This window comes from Hypanus sabinus, chromosome 6, assembly GCF_030144855.1.
Source record: "Hypanus sabinus isolate sHypSab1 chromosome 6, sHypSab1.hap1, whole genome shotgun sequence".
NCBI lineage: Eukaryota > Metazoa > Chordata > Chondrichthyes > Myliobatiformes > Dasyatidae > Hypanus > Hypanus sabinus.
Window position 1 is genome coordinate 10724101 of NC_082711.1, and position 16920 is coordinate 10741020.

At 43.1% G+C, this 16920-nt stretch overlaps 1 protein-coding gene across 1 annotated transcript in view; it reads left to right on the top strand.

Moving 5' to 3' along the window:
- The window catches only part of arhgap39 (Rho GTPase activating protein 39), a 561273-nt gene that overhangs the window by 446295 nt on the left and 98058 nt on the right, over positions 1-16920 (top strand). Inside the window, exon 8 of the mRNA XM_059971678.1 lies at positions 11032-11105. Within this exon, the coding sequence (XP_059827661.1) occupies positions 11032-11105 (74 nt within the window). The remainder of the gene's footprint in view (positions 1-11031; positions 11106-16920) is intronic.

Here is a 16920-nt window from a genome sequence, read left to right on the forward strand (position 1 = left end):
CCAAGTTATGGACAAATCTCTTATTTCCAAATCCAGAGCAAATGTTCTCATCACCTGTCACTTACACTTCTGCTGAGAGCAGTCAGTCAAAGTATATTCACGTAATTCTAAATAGACAAAATCTCCTCCGTAAACCCAGACAATGTCTGCTGACTTCTGTTCTGAATCTGTTGTAAAAATGAATAATTAATTGTCAAGAATTCTGGTATGAGATCGCTGAAAATTTCAGGTAAAGCACAAGTTGAAGTTTATTGTCATCTGACTGTACGTACGTACAGCTAAACAAAACAATGTTCCTCTGGACTATGGTGCACACAATACATATAATCACACACCAGATAAAACAAAATATTACCACATATATGTTAATTAAACAAAGTCCATTTGAATAATCAATTGAGCTGAGTCTACTCCTTGAGCTCTGTGTAGTCTCTGTAAGTGTAGACAGAGAGGTAGTACAGATTACATTCATTGATTTAGAACAGAAACAGGCCCTTCAGCCCACAATGTTGTGTGAAGCCCAATCTCTTCTGCCTGTATATGGTCCACATATCTGCATATTCACACACATATAGGGATCTGGAGCAGCAGCTGGATGACCTTCGGCTTGTACAGGAGAGTGAGGAGATCATCGATCAGAGTTACTGGGAAATAGTCACCCTAAGTTGCAGGAGGCAGGTAGTTGGGTGACTGTCAGGAGGAGAAATGGGAAGACAAATAGGCAGTTGGCACAGAACACCCCTGTAGCCATTTTCCTCAATAAGGAGTATCCTGTTTTGGATACTGTTGTTGGGGGGGGGGGGTGATCTCCCAGGTGAATGCCATGGAGACCAGGTTACCTGCACTGAACAATGGTGTAGAAGGGGAAGTGGGAGAAGATGGGAGCAGTAGCGATCGGGGACTCGATAGTGAGGGAGCAGACAGGAGATTCTGTGGACGGGAACAGGACATCCAGATGGTATGTTGCCTCCCAGGTGCCAGGGTCAGGGATGTTTCAAATCATGTCCACAGCATTTTGGAGGAAGGAGGAGAGCAGCCAGATGTTTTGGTACTTAATGGTACCAGTGACATAGGAAGGAAAAGCAATAGGTCCTGAAGAGAGAATTTGGAGAGCGAGGTAGAAAGCTGAGAAGCAGGACTTCCAGGATAGTAATTTTTCGATTGCTATCTGTGCCACGCACCAGTGAGGGTGGAAACAAGATGATTTGGCAGATAAATGTGTGGCTGAGAAGCTGGTGCAGGGGCAGGGTTTCAGATTCTTGGATCATTGGGATCTCTTCTTAGGGAGGTATAACCTGTACAAAAGAGACAGATTGCACCTAAACCCAAGGGATACCAATATTCTTGCGGGCAGGTTTGTTAGAGCTGTTGGGGAAGGTTTGAACTAATTTGGCAGGGGGGTGGGAACTGGAGTAAAGGGACTCAGGACAGGCAGATGGTAAAAAAACAAATTTGGCGTGCAGTCAGACTGTCAGGAAGGGCAGGCAGATGAGAGGACAAAATTGCAGACAGCAGGGTGAATATCAGTGTATTAAGGATGCAGAATCAAGAAGGTAGCAAATACAACACTCTCAAGAAATAAGGAGGATGATCTTGTTGTACTTTTACAGATTATCAGGTATGATGTGGTCATCACTGAATCGTGACTGAAGGGTGGTTGTAGTTGGGAGCTGAATGTCCGAGGTTAACATTGTACTGGAGGGATAGGAAGGTAAGCAGAAGGGTTGGTGTGGCTCTGCTGGCAAAGAATGGCATCAAATCAGCAGAAAGATATGACATAGAATAGGAAAATGCTGAATCCTTGTGGGATGGGTTAGGAAATTGCAAGGATAAGAGGACTTTGATTGCAGTTACATACAGGCCTCCCAACAGTAGCTGGAATGTGAACTACTGATTACAATGGGAAATAGAAAAGGGAAATGTTATGATAGTCATGGGAGATTTTAACAAGAAGATACTAGCAATGTGCCAGGTGTTGAAGGGTGTGAAGAAAGAGAAGTGAATGTAGTTAATATTACAAGGGAGAAGGTGCTCAAAAAGCTGAAATATCTAAAGTCAAATCAAGTCACTTTTTATTGTCATTTTGACCATAACTGCTGGTACAATACACAGTAAGAACGAGACAACATTTATCAGGACCAGTGTTACATGAAACAATACAAAAACTACACTGAACTATGTAAAACAATACAAAAAAACTACACTAGACTGCAGACCTACTCAGGACTACATAAAGTGCATAAAACAATGCAGGCATTACAATAAATAATAAACAGGACAATCGGCACAGTAGAGGGCAGTAAGTTGGTGTTAGTCCAAACTCTGGGTATTGAGGAGCCTGATGGCCTGAGGGAAGAAACTGTTACATAGTCTGGTCGTGAGAGCCCAAATGCTTCAGTGCCTTTTCCCAGATGGCAGGAGGGAGAAGAGTTTGTATGAGGGGTGCGTGGGGTCCTTCATAATGCTGTTTGCTTTGCGGATACAGCGTGTAGTGTAAATGTCTGTAATGGCGGGCAGAGCGACCCCGATGATCTTCTCAGCTGACCTCACTATCCGCTGCAGGGTCTTGCAATCCGAGATGGTGCAATTTCCGAACCAGGCAGTGATGCAGCTGCTCAGGATGCTCTCAGTACAACCCCTGTAGAATGTGATGAGAATGGGGGGTGGGAGATGGACTTTCCTCAGCCTTCGCAGAAAGTAGAGACAATGCTGGGCTTTCTTTGCTATGGAGCTGATGTTGAGGGACCAGATGCATAAGTCACATGGACTGCACCCTAGGTTTCTGAAAGAGATAGCAGTAGAAATTGTGGAGGTATTAATAATGTTCTTTCAAAAATCATTGGACTCTGGCATGGTTCTGAAGGAACGTAAAATTGCAAATGTCATTCCACTCTTCAAGAAAGGAGGGAGTCAGCAGAAAGGAAATTATAGACCAGTTAGCCTGGCCTCAGTGATTGGGGAGATGTTGGAGTCAGTTTTTAAGGATGAAGTTACGGTGTGCTTGGTGACACAGGACAAGATAGAACAAAGTTAGCATGGTTTCCTTAAGGGAAAATGTTGCCTGATGAGCCTGCTGGAATTCTTTGAGGAGATTGGATAGATAAAGGTTTACAGTGGATGATAAATATTTGGACTTTCAGAAGGCCTGTCACAAGGTGCCACATATGAGGCTGCTACCAACTTAAGAGCCCATGGTATTATCTCTCTCTCTCTCTCTCTAGCTATCCATCCCATAGGATGATGATGGTTCCTTTCAGTCAGTTAGTGGGGTGACCCCACTCCTCAGAAAGGAACAGCATCTGCGCAAATGGATTTTAGGTGAGCAGGGGGTTGCACAGGTCCAGACCCACCCTCTCGACATCCCCTCCCATTTCCAGCGGCATGGTGGCATCCAAGACAGCTGGGGGATGTTCTGTTGCAGTGAATGGCCAGACCAAGCTTCGATGCAAGGGTTGCCCTTTCCGCCCTTCACAGCAGGTGTTTGCTAGATGGCCATGACCCTACGAGAGGGTTCATCCGCCCTTCGACAGGTCTTGTTTTTCGTCCTGCAGGGTGTCCAGTCACCCTCCTCACCAGGCAAGCCGACCATCCAACCATGCGACAGGTAGAACTGGGTTACATGGTACCAGTAACATTCAGACGACCGACCTGGCATATATTATAGGTATTATAGGAAAGTGGGAATAAAAGGATCCTTTTCTGGTTGGCTGCCAGTGACTAGTGGTGTTCCGCAGGTATCGGTGTTGGAACCACCTCTTTTTATGCTGTAGTTCAATAACTTAGATGATGGAATAGATGGCTTTGTTGTCAAGTTTGCAGATGATACGAAGATTGGTGGAGGGGCGATTGTGATGAGGAAGCAGGAAGGCTGCAGAAGGACATAGACAGAATAGGAAAATTGGTAAGAAAGTGGCAAATGAAATACAGTGTTGGAAAATGCATGGTCATGCACTTTGGCAGTAGAAATAACCGTGTGGACTATTTTCTAAATGGGGAGAAAATCCAAAAATCTGAGAAGCAAAGAAATTTGGGGGTCCCTGTGCAGAACATCTTAAAGGTTAATTTGCAGGTAGAGACAGTGGTGAGGGAGGCAAATGCAATGTTAGGATTCATTTCAAGAGGTTTAGAATATAAAAACAGGGATGTGATGCTGAGGCTTTATAAGGTACTGGTGAGGCCTCACCTTGAGTATTGTGAACAGGTTTGGGTTCCTTATCTTAGAAAGGTTGTACAGACATCGGAGAAGGTCCAGAGATGGTTCTGGGAATGAAAGGGTTATCATATGAAGAATGTTTGATAGCTCTGGGTCTGTACTCCTTTGGCTGTCCATCGATTTCGATGTTGACTGTGCTGAGAGTTTAGTCTCTACAGGCACATTTATGGGCCACAAGACCAGCATAGGGTCTGCACTCACTGGAATTTGGAAGGATGAGGGGGGATCTCATTGAAACCTTTCAAAAGTTGAAAGGTCTAGACAGAGTAGATGTGGAAAGGATGTTTCCTATGCTGGGGGAGGGGGTCTAGGACAAGAGGGCACAGCCTCAGGATAGAGGGGTATCCATTTAAAAACAGAGATGTGGAGAAATTTCTTTAGCCAGAGTGTGGTGAATTTGTTATCACAGGCAGCTGTGGAGGCCATGTTGTTGGGTGTATTTAAGGCAGAAATGGATAGATTCTTGATTGGCCACAGCATCAGAGGTTATGGGGAGAAGGCCAGGCGGTTGGGCTGAGGGGTGTTAAAAAAAGGATCAGCAATGATTGAATGGTGGATCAGACTCAATGGGCCAGATGGCCTAATTCTGCTTCTATGTCTTATAGCCTTATGGGCTTATTTAAGATCCTCTTAAAAGTTTTTATTGTATCTACCTTCATTGATACTCTATTCAGTGCATTCGAGGCACCACCACTCTCTGTATAAAATCTTGCCCCACACATCTTTTTTGAACTCTCCCCCCCCCCCCCAGTTTAGATGCATGTTCTCTGGTATTCGACGTTTTGACCTGGTGGTGAGGGGAGGGGTGGAACTGTCAACTCTATCTATGTCTCTCATTATTTTTAAACCTGTGAGGTCTCTCCTTCAGCTTTTATCTCTCCAGTAAAATCAAACTCTCCTTATAGTGCCTGCCCTCCAATGCAAGCAGAGTCCTGGTGAATCTTTTCTGCACCATCTGTGCATCCTTCCTACAACAGGGCAACCAGAATTGAATGTAATACTCCAGATGTGGCATATCCAACCACATCTGGAGGACATAATTTGTGGGATGATGGGATTGTTGCATTAAGTAACATTGACCCATACTCACTGGAGTCTGGTAGAATGCAAGATTCCTTCACTGAGACTTGTAAGATTTGGACAGGATTTGAGAGGGTAGTTGCCAAGAGGCTGTGTGTCTGAAGCTAACGAGTCTCATCCACTTGGGTTAAGATGAGGGGAAAAAATTATTTAAGCTTTTTTTATTTATTAATTGAGATACAGTACAGAATAGGTCCCTCTGTCCCAGCAACCCCTGATTTAACCCTAGCGTAATCACAGGGCAATTTACAATGGCCCAATTAATCTACCTTTCAATATGTCTTTGGACTGTGGGAGGAAACCGGAGCACCTGGAGGAAACCCATGCGGCCACAGGGAGAACGTACAAACTCCTTACAGACAGTGACGGAATTGAACCCGGATCTCTTGTACTGTAAAGCATTGAGCTAACCACTACACTACCGTGCCGCCCACAGCTATGCAGAGGTTGTTCATTTTTTGGAACCTTTCATCCAAGAGTGCCATTTAATGTTGGTTGCCGCTGTTGTAGTTGACGTGGACCTTGTTGTGGAAGTTCCCTGTTGCGTCTTCATCACAGATTCAGGGGAAAGACCAATGGGTGTATTAAACTCTCAAGGAATTGAAAGATAAGAGGATAGGAACATGGAGTTAAGGCCTGATTGACCATTTAGGCTGTTTGTATGCTTCGCGCATCTATTCCGTATGTTCATCCAGGAAACATGCCATTTATTAGTCAATATCAGCATTCATTTTGAGAGGACTAGAATATAAAAGCAGAGTTGTATTGCAGAGGCTTTAGAACCAATAGGCCAGACCCCATTTGGAGTATTGTAAGCAGTTTTGGGCCTTTTTCTCAGAAAGGATGTGCTGGCATTGACGAGGCCCAGAGGAGGGTCACAAGAATTATCCTGGGAATGAAAGAGTTAACATATGAGGAGCATTTAATGGCTGTGGACCTGTACTCAGATGTTTTCTATAGTGATGGAGTCTAGGACCAGAGGGCACCTTCAATTGAGTATAGGAGTAAAGAGGTCCTTCTGCAGCTGTACAGGGCCCTGGTGAGACCCCACCTGGAGTATTGTGTGCAGTTTTGGTCTCCAAATTAGAGGAAGGACATTCTTGCTATTGAGGGAGTGCAGCATAGGATCACAAGGTTAATTCCCGGAATGGCGGGACTGTCATATATTGAAAGATTGGAGCGACTGGGCTTATATACACTGGAATTTAGAAGGATGAGAGGGGATCTGATTGAAACATATAAGATTATTAAGGAAACAACAATACACACAAAAAGCTGGTGGAACTCTTTCAAGAGAGAGTTAGAGCTCTTATAGATTGCGGGGTCAAGGGATATGGGGAGAGGGCAGGAACGGGGTACTGATTGTGTATGATCAGCCATGATCACAGTGAATGGCGGTGCTGGCTAGAAGGGCCGAATGGCCTACTCCTGCACCTACTGTCTACTGTTTATTGTCTATTATCCCTTTAGAACAGAGAGTGGGAGAAATTTCTTTGGCCAGAGGGTGGTAAATCTATGAAATTCATTGCCACAAATGGCAGTGGAGGCAAAGTCATTGGGTATTTTTAAAGCAGAGTTTGGTAGGTTTTTGATTAGTCAGGGCATCAAATGTTACGGGGAGAAGACAGTCAAATGGGGTTGAGAGGGAAAATAGATCAGCTATGATGAATTGGCAGAGCAGACTCAATGGGTCAAAGTCTTCTGCTTTGTCTTATGGTCACATCTCAGTTGAACAGAAGCTCTTTAATCTGGTTTCTTCTTCTGTTTGAAATGTGGAGCTTCGTTGATGCTCTGCTCCCACCCTAAATCCTCACTGGAAGGCATCTTGGAACATAAGTATTCTAAGTGCCATTAGTCCAGTACTGGATAAATAGAAAACTATCTCACAAAGGAATCAGCTTAAGGCCGGTTTCAAACTGGGCAGCCACAGGAGTTTTTCCGAGGGACCTGAAGGAATGCCATCATTATGAGAGCCTGACACCTTTGTTCAGCAATATACTGATGTAGTATGCTGGAAATGGAAGAGGGTTGAACTGTAAACGAATGTGACGCGTCCAGTGAAGCAGTCTGATAGAGAGTGCTCCAGTGCTATTAATGGAAGTCACTATTCATCCATATCTGGCACAGTCACTTTGATGTCACACTAATGTCCCTATAAAGCAGAAACTCACCCAGTCTCTGCTATGAAGATTGAACCAGCACTGACCTTCAGAATCTTTCCTTTGCTGGTGTTGTAGCAGATGGACCTTGTTTGTATGTCTGCCCTGTTCTGTCTTTATCACAACTGGAACTGTAAGCACGCATAATCCCGATGTTTATAATTCTACAGATAACATCTTAAGTGAGATGATCCAGCCCTCTGTAACACATACAAATAAGACCATAAATAGAAAAGTAGAATTAGGATCTGCTGATCCATTTCCCTCTCAGCCCCAATCTCCCACTTTCTCACTATAACCCTTCATGCCCTGACTAATCAACCTGTGCCTTAAATATAGACAACAACTTAGCCTCCACAGCCACCTGTGTCAAAGAATTCCACAGATTCACCACTCTAGCGAAAGAAATTCCTCCTCATTTCCATTCTAAATGGACGTCCCTCTATTCTGAGGCTGGGTCCTCTGGTCTTAGGCTCCCTCACCAAATGAAGCACCCTTTCCACGTCCACTCTACCAAGGCTTTTCAACATTCGATAGGTTTGAATGAGCTGCTGGACGATCTCAGCAGGTCAGGCAGCATCTATGGAAAGGAATAAACAGTTGACATTCTGGGCCAAGACCCTTTATCAAGACTGGCACTCTATGATCTAGCCCACTTATTTATTATGCATTTTTTGAGTGTGTGGGTTTCCTCTGGGTGCTCTGGTTTCCTCCCAAGTTCCAAAGACATGCCGGTTAATAGGTTAATTGGTCATTGTGATTGGGCTAGGGTTAAATAGGTGAGCTGCTGGGCAGTATGGCTCATTGGGTCAGAAGGGATGTTCCACATTGTATCTGTAAATAAAAATAAATAAATAAACACCTTGATGTACCGTATAATAATGTATATATGGTTGGCATACAAAGCAAACTTCATCACAGTACATTGGTAAATATGACAGTAATAAAACAGTTTGCCAAATTTACCAGTATAACCCAAGTTGCCATGGAAAGAGAAAGGAAGTTGGACAATAGCCAGGGTGTTAGCTTAGCTTCTGAGAACAATGTAATAAGTTTTGATTTCATTACAAGTAACAAAACAATTTGCATTAATGTATCCAGCTGCTTGACACAGGGTAGCATGGTCGCAGCACCAGCTGTAAAATTAGGGTTTAGTTCCCACCCCTGTCTGTAAGAATTTTGTATGTTCTGGGTGCTCTGGTTTCCTCCACATTTCAACAACTTACGAGGTAGCATTAGTAAATAGTGGGCTCACTATGTTGATGCCAGAAGTGTGGCGACTCACCTACGTTTCTTTTTGAGAGAAAGCTTGTTGCTCCTTCTGAAGAAATAACAAGTTTGAATCTTACATCTAAAAGTCAGTTTCTCCGGTACTACTTGAAAGCATCAACCTGAGGAGAGGGGAAATTATAACCTGTATTTCAACACATGTGGATAGGAAGGTTAAGAAGGTGCATGCTGTATTGGCCTTCGTTAGTAGGAGGATTGAGTTCAATAAGCACGTGATAATATTGCAGCTCTACAAAAACGTTGGTTAGACCACACTTGAAATATTGCATTCAGTCCTGGTCACCTCATGATAAGAAGGATGTGAAAGCTGTAGAGAGGATGCAGAGGAGATTTACCAGGATGCTGCCTGGATTAAAGGACATGTCTTATGAGGATCTAGGCTTTTCTCTTTGCAGCAAAGGAAGTGAAAGGCAACTTGATAGAGGTGACAAGATGATAAAAGGCATAGATAGAGTGAATAATCAGAGACTTTTTCCCAGGCTAGTGGCTAATAAGAAGGGGCATAATTTTAAGGTAATTGGGTGAAAGTTTGGGAGGGTGTGGTGTCGGAGGTAAGTTGTTTTACACAGAGAATGGTGAGTGCATGGGAAGCCCTGCCTGAAGGGTTGATAAAGGCAGATACATTAGGGGCAGTAAAGAAACTCTTAGATATGCACATGGAGGACTGTGGGAGGGAATGGTTAGACTGATCTCGGAGTAGGTTAAAAGGTCATCACAATATTATGGGCTGAAGGGCTTGTACTGTGCTGTAATGTTATATGTTCTAAGGTTTTCTGACTCAATGTTTCCACTGGAACTTGTAGTGGGGCAAGCTAGGATAGGATGAAGAATTTAGGTTTAAAAGAGGAAAAAGATGTGTAATCAATGGAGACTAGAAAGGCAGGAGAGAAAGAGAGTGGCTAATTCTGGAGACGCAAGAGATGCAAATACTGTAAATCAAGAGAAGCACACAATGACACTGCAGATGCTTGAATGCTGAAAGGCCTAGATAGAGTGGGTGTGAAGAGGATGTTTCCTTTGGTGGGGGAGGCTAAGATCAGAGGGCACAGCCTCAAAAGAGAGGTGTGTCTATTTAGAACAGAGATGAGAAGTAATTTCTTTAGCCAGAGGTGGTAAATCTGTGGAATTCATTGCCACAGACTGATGTGGAGGCCAAATCACTGGGTGCATTCAGGGCAGAGATAGGCTCTTGATTAGTCAGGGCTTGAAAGGTTATGGGGAGAAAGCAGGAGGATGAGGTTAAGAGGGAAATGGATCACCCATGATGAAATGGCAAAGCAGACTCAAGATTCAATCGACCAAATGGCCCAGTTCTTTTCCTATGTCTTCTGGTGTTATTGTCTTATAGTCAGTGGTTGAGGCAGCATCTGTGGAGGGAAGTGTGTAGTCCACCATTCTGGAGCAGATTATAAGGTATTCTTCCTGCTAGTCCACTCCCAGAATCATCCTTTCTCCAGTAGCTGTAGGGAGCCAGGAGTCTATCAGAGGCTCCCAATAGCTCACCTCCCCTAAAGTTTCTATCTAACTACGTCATCTGCTGTCTAATGAGCCTACTCCAACGGCAGGTGACTCTGAGGTCCTGGAGTACCACAGTGCATAGATTTAGGCTTTGCTTCTGATGCAGGGTGTCTATTGATCCAGCTTTGTCGAGCCTGGTGCAGATCGTTTATGAGTGTTAAACCAGCCGATAGTTGTACAGAAATCAGTAATCTTTTAGCAAAAGTAGTCAAAGTTTAAAGTTCAAAGTAAATTTATTATCGAAGTACATAGATGTACAACCCTAAGATTATTTTCTTGTGGGAATACTTAGTTAATCCAAGAACCATAATAGAATCAATAGAAGACTGCACCCAATAGGAAGGACAGTCAATCAAAGTGCAGAAGACAACAACCTGTGCAAATACAAAAGAAAAAGAAGAAATAATAATAAATAAACAATAAATATTGAGAACAAGAGATGAAGAGTCCTTGAAAGTGGGAACAGTTCAGTGATGGGATGAGTGAAGTTGAGTGAAGTCATCACCTTTGACTTAAGAACCTGATGGTTGAGTGGTAATAACTGTTCCTGAACCTGGTGCTGCAAGTCCTGAGGCTCCTGTACCTCCTTCCTGATGACAGCAGTGAGAAAAGAGCATGGCCTGGGTAGTGGGGATCCCTGATGATAAATGCTCCATCTAGATGTGCTCAATATGCTCATATGGGTACAACACACATGCACCTGTTTATTCTCCTCATTAAATCTAACATCAATTTTCATGTCTAATGGTTTCCTGTTTTTTTTTTTGGTAGGTGTTGCTATCAGCACATATGCCAAATACTGCTACCGAAAGCTACAGAAATCAGCTCTGACTGGAGCAAAGAAGGTAAATGTGTTTCCTAATTCTCTTTCCTGATATGCATTGTACTGTATTGAAATGGACATGTAGACTTGTTTTGTTGGTTTTTTTGTTGTATCTATGGGAGGTCAAAACTGCCAAAGGTTTGAAAGGGCCCTCACTACATGGGAGACGTGTTGGTTAATGTCCAGGAGGTGATCACTTTGATGGCAATTTGAGCAAGGGATTCTGCTCTTCAGTCTGAACATAGAACAGTACAGCTCAAGAATTTTCAGTTTTATATAACCTCAACATGACTTCCCGACTTTTATACTCAGCATCCTGACAGATGAAGGTGTATAATGTGGCTTCTTTACCAACCTATTTACCTGTGTTGACACTTACAGAGAACTATAGATTTACACTCCAAGATCCATATATCCATCAATATTCCTAAGGGTTTTGCCATTTACTATATACTTCAAGTTATTTATATAAGGTATATCTCAAACAGCAGAGGTCCCAGCACTGATCACCACTGGTCCCAGACCTCCTGTCAGAATGATGCACCTCCACTATTGCCCCTGTATTCTACTGCCAAATCAATTCTGAATCCAATCTCTGTGGATTTTGTAAGCTTTAATCTGGGTCAGCCTACCAGCATCCACTACTTTACCATCATCTGTGATCATTGCTACCTTCTCAATAAACTCAATCAAATTTTTAAGGCATGACCTATCCTGTACAAAGCCATGGCCACTATCTCTATTAAGTCCATAGAACATAGAACACTACTGCCCAGTATAGGCCTTTTGGCAACCCTTTAACCTATTCCAAACTCAATCTAAACTTTTCCTACTACATAGCCCTCTGCTATTCTTTCACGTGTCACTAAGAGTCTCTTAAATGTCCCTAATGCATCTGCCTCTACTGCCATCCCTGACATCCACAATCTGTAAAACAGCTACCTTTGACATCACCCCTACACTTTCCTCCAAACATCTTAAAATTATGCCCCCTTGTATTAACCATTTCCGTTTTGGGTAAAGGGGACTAGCTGTTCACTCTATGCCTTATCCTCTTCCACACCTCTACCAAGACGTTTCTCATCCTCCTCACTCCAAAAAGAAAAGTTCCAGCTCGCTCAACCATAGAACGTTTCCAAATGTGAGTCAGTCCTATCCTTATAAACATTGAAGATTAAAGATTAGCTTTATTTGACATGTACATCAAAACAAACATGCAGTGAAATGGATAATATACTAACCCTGATCTGTACATATATTGACTGGCTGCATCACAGCCTGGTATGAAAACACCAATGCCCTTGAGGAGAAAATCCTACTAAAATTCATGGATACGGCCCAATCATCACTGGTAAAACCCTCCCCACTATCGCGCACATCTCCATGAAACGCTGTTGCAGGAAAGCAGCCCCCATCTTCAGTGACCTCCACCACCCAGGTCATGCTCTCTTCTTGCTGCTGCCGATAGGAAGTATGTACAGCAGCCCTACAGCTCACACCACAATGTTCAGGAACGGTTACTACCCTCAGTCATCAGGCTCTTGAACCAAAGGGGATAACTTCACTCACCCCATCACTAAACTGTTCCCATTTTAATGATTCTTCATCTCATATTCTCAATATGTGTAGCTTATTTATCATTATTATCATTATTTATTTTTGTATTTGCTCAGTTTGTTGTCTTTTTAACACTGCTTGAACACCAAGATTGATGGTGCGGTCTTTCATTGATTCTATTATGGTTATTATTCTATTTATATTGAGCATGCCTGCAAAAACTGAATCTCAGGGTTGTATATGGTGACGTATACATACTTGTGGTGAACTACATATACCTGTCTGGACACGCCCCCCCCCCCCCCCCCCCCGACTGCTCCTGTGGCTTCTCCCACAGACCCCGATATAAAGGTGATTGGAGACACAGCCCCGGCCTCCGTCTCCAGGATGTAGTGTGTTGGTCAATTGCTGCTTGTTCTTTCTTCCAGCCAATAAAAGCCTATATCTCGCCTCACGTCTCGGAGAGTTATTGATGGTGCATCAGTACTTTAATAATAAATTAACATGCTTTGTGAGTCAGGATTCCTTTCTGCACAATAGCTTGAGTGAAATTGTAAATTGGTTTGAGTGGTGGTGTGAAAATTTTAGCAAGATAAGGATTAAGGTCATTTCCAGGCAAGGATAGTTTACAGAGTCCTGACGAAGGGTCTCGACCCAAAACGTCAACAGCGCTTCTCCCTATTGATGCTGCCTGACCTGCTGTGTTCCACCAGCATTTTGTGTGTGTTGCATAGTTTACAAATAGTGTGCAGTCAACCCAGACAAGTGAGGCCTCTGAAGAGAGGTCTTTGTAGAGTGTGAGTTCCCTTTGCACAGCATTTGGCAGATAGGGATGTAATCGAACGATGCAAGACATACTCCAACTAGAGGACCATTACTTCACTAATTTCAAAATTTCTATTGACAGCTGATTTGTGAATGATGATTGACGTTGCAGATAAAGAATTTGAACATACACAGATGACCAGCTGGTCAATTATATATGAAAATAGCATTTCTCTACTCAAACTTCTGAACAATGCGGTGACAGGGGCCTTGTGCACAGTAGGATTGAGGAATAGGCATGAGTTCTCAGAGTTCACTTAACTGTGACAACAGTAGAGTTGAGGTGTTGATAAATAAAACATAGAACATACAACAGTACAGGCCCTTCGGTCCCAAAACAACAATCTTTTGTTGAACTATATGTCCACAGTGGTCATCCGCACTAATAAGATCTGTCGATACAAGTTGGTAGTATTTTAAAACTTCAATGGTCTGTTATATTCTCTCTCCCTGGGTAACTCTCAATCCTGTGCAGTTCCAGGAAGAACAGGCAGTCTAGGAACTCATCAGAGTGGCCAATCCTCAAATGTAAACTGAGACAGGATGGGACAACAAACAAGGCACATTCCTTCCTCACCAATGTACAATCTCCTTTTACCTCTAATCTAGAACTATTCAACCATCCAGCCCATGTTCTTTTCATGCGGCTCCATCAGGAAGAAGCTAATGGGGCCTCAAGACCCACACCACAGTTATTACCTCCTCAGCCATCAGGCTCTTAAACCATCCCACAACCTAAGGGCTCATGTTCAGGACTCTTAGGCTCATGTTCTTGATATTTATTGCTGATGTATTTATTTATTATTATTTTTACTGTTTATTTTTTCTCATCTCCAGCTGATAAAACCTGAGATACAGGCACAGCATTTGTCAATTGCTAGGAACTCCCGGACTGTTCTAGTGGTGTTTACTATTGTGGCTTTCTGAAAATTTACATAGATATTGCTGTGCAGTCCTAATTGGTTAAAGCTATTATGTAGTGGTTTTGGGATGACACCAGTTGTAAACATTACAATTGGGACAATATATAGCTGTTATTATTATTATTATTATTATTATTATATCTTTCTTTAGTATTTGCAGTTTGTTGTCTTTTGCTCATTGGTGGTTTGACCATCCTGTTGGGTGTGGCCTTTTATTGATTCCACGTCCCATTCCCACTCTGATATGTCTGTCCATGGCCTCCTCTACTGTCAAGATGAAGCCACGCTCAAGTTGGAGGAACAACACCTTATATTCCATCTGGGTAGCCTCTAACCTGATGGGTTGAACATTGATTTCTCTAACTTCCGTTAATGCCCCTCCTCCCTTTCTTACCCCAATCCTGATTTATTTATTTCCCTCTCCCTTTTTTTCTCTCTCTCTCTCTGCCCATCACTCTTTGCCTGTTCTCCATCTCCCTCTGATACTCCCCCCTCCCCCTTTCTTTCTCCTGAGACCTCCTGTCCCATGATCCTTTCCCTTCTCCAGTTCTGTATTCCTTTCACCAATCAGCTTTCCAGCTCTTAGCTTCACCCCACCCCCTCTGGTCTTCTCCTATCATTTCAGATTTCTGCCTCCCCCCCACCTACTTTCAAATCTGTTACTATCTTTCCTTTCAGTTAGTCCTGACAAAGGGTCTTGGCCTGAAACGTCAACTGTACTTCTTCCTATAGATGCTGCCTGGCCTGCTGCATTCCACCAGCATTTTGTGTGTGTTGCTAGAATTTCCAGCATCTGCAGATTTCCTCGTGTTTGCGCTTTCATTGATTCTATTGTGTTTCTCATATTTGCTGTTAATATCCTCAAGAAAATGAATCTCAGAGTTGTAGATAATGACATTTATGTACTTTAGTAATAGACTTACTTTGAACTTTGAAATTTTAGTTAGAAGAAGCAAATTGTGTTTTTTTAGAGATTAGCTTTATTTCTCACATGTACAGCAAAACATACAGTGAAGCGTGCTGTTTCGCATCAAATCAAATCAACAAGGATTGTGCTTGGCAACCCACAAGCGTCACCAAGCTTCTGGCTCCAACATGGGATGCCCCCAGTTCAAAAATCCTAACCATACATCTTTGGAAGGTAGGAGGAAAATGGAATACCATCTGGGGTCAGAGAGAGGAAGTATAAACTCCTTGCAGACAGACAGCAGCGGTAATCAAACCCCGACCTTACATCTGGCACTGTAAAGTGATGATGCTAACTACTATTCTACCATGTTCACCCTCATTAATTGAATACCAACGTTATTCTTAATTTGTATTCTGCATATTCTATGGTGTTTTACAGGGATCTGTTCTGGAACCCCTCCTCTTTGTGATTTTTATAAATCAAGTCAAGTCAAGTCACTTTTTATTGTTATTTCGACCATAGCTGCTGATACAGTACACAGTAAAAACGAGACAGTGCTTTTTAGGACCATGGTGCTACATGAAACAATACAAAAACTACACTGAACTACGTAAAACAACACAAAAAACTACATTAGACTACAGACCTACCCAGGACTGCATAAAGTGCACAAAACAGTGCAGGCATTACAATAAATAATAAACAAGACAATAGGCACAGTAGAGGGCAGTAAGTTGGTGTCAATCCAGGCTGTGGGTATCGAGGAGTCTGATGGCTTGGGTGAAGAAACTGTTACATTGTCTGGTCGTGAGAGCTCAAATGCTTCAGTGCCTTTTCCCAGATGGCAGGAGGGAGAAGAGATTGTATGATGGGTGCGTGGGGTCCTTCATAATGCTGTTTGCTTTGCGGATGCAGCATGTGGTGTAAATGTCTGTAATGGCGGGAAGAGAGACCCTGATGATCTTTTCAGCTGACCTCATGATCAGCTGCAGGGTCTTGTGATCCAAGATGGTGCAATTTCCAAACCAGGCAGTGATGCAGCTGCTCAGGATGCTCTCAATACAACCCCTGTAGAATGTGATGAGGATGGGAGGTGGGAGATGGACTTTCCTCAGCCTTCGCAGAAAGTAGAGACACTGCTGGGCTTTCTTTGCTATGGAGCTGGTGTTGAGGGACCAGGTGAGATTCTCTGCCAGGTGAACACCAAGAAATTTGGTGCTCGTAACGATCCTGAAATCTCATCTTTAATCACGGGCTCCAATACTTACTAACCACTGAAGTCAGACTTAGTCACTTTCACCTCTAATTTAATTTTTTTTTCCCTCCCTCTGCTTAGAGAGAGTGCAGAGACATTTGCCAATCAAACTGAGGAGCCGTCAATGTTCAGCGGAGAGTGGTCGCTCAGTGCCCTCCTGAAGTCAACAACCATCTCTTTTGTTTTATTCACCTTCAGAAACAGGTTAAGAACATAGAACATAGAATAGTACAACACATTACAGGCCCTTTGGCCCACAATGTTGAGCCAACCCGGGGAAGAGGTGCTGGCTGTCCACTCTGTCTATTCCTCTTAATATCTTGTACACCTCTATCATGTCTCCTCTCATCCTCCTTCTCTCCAACGG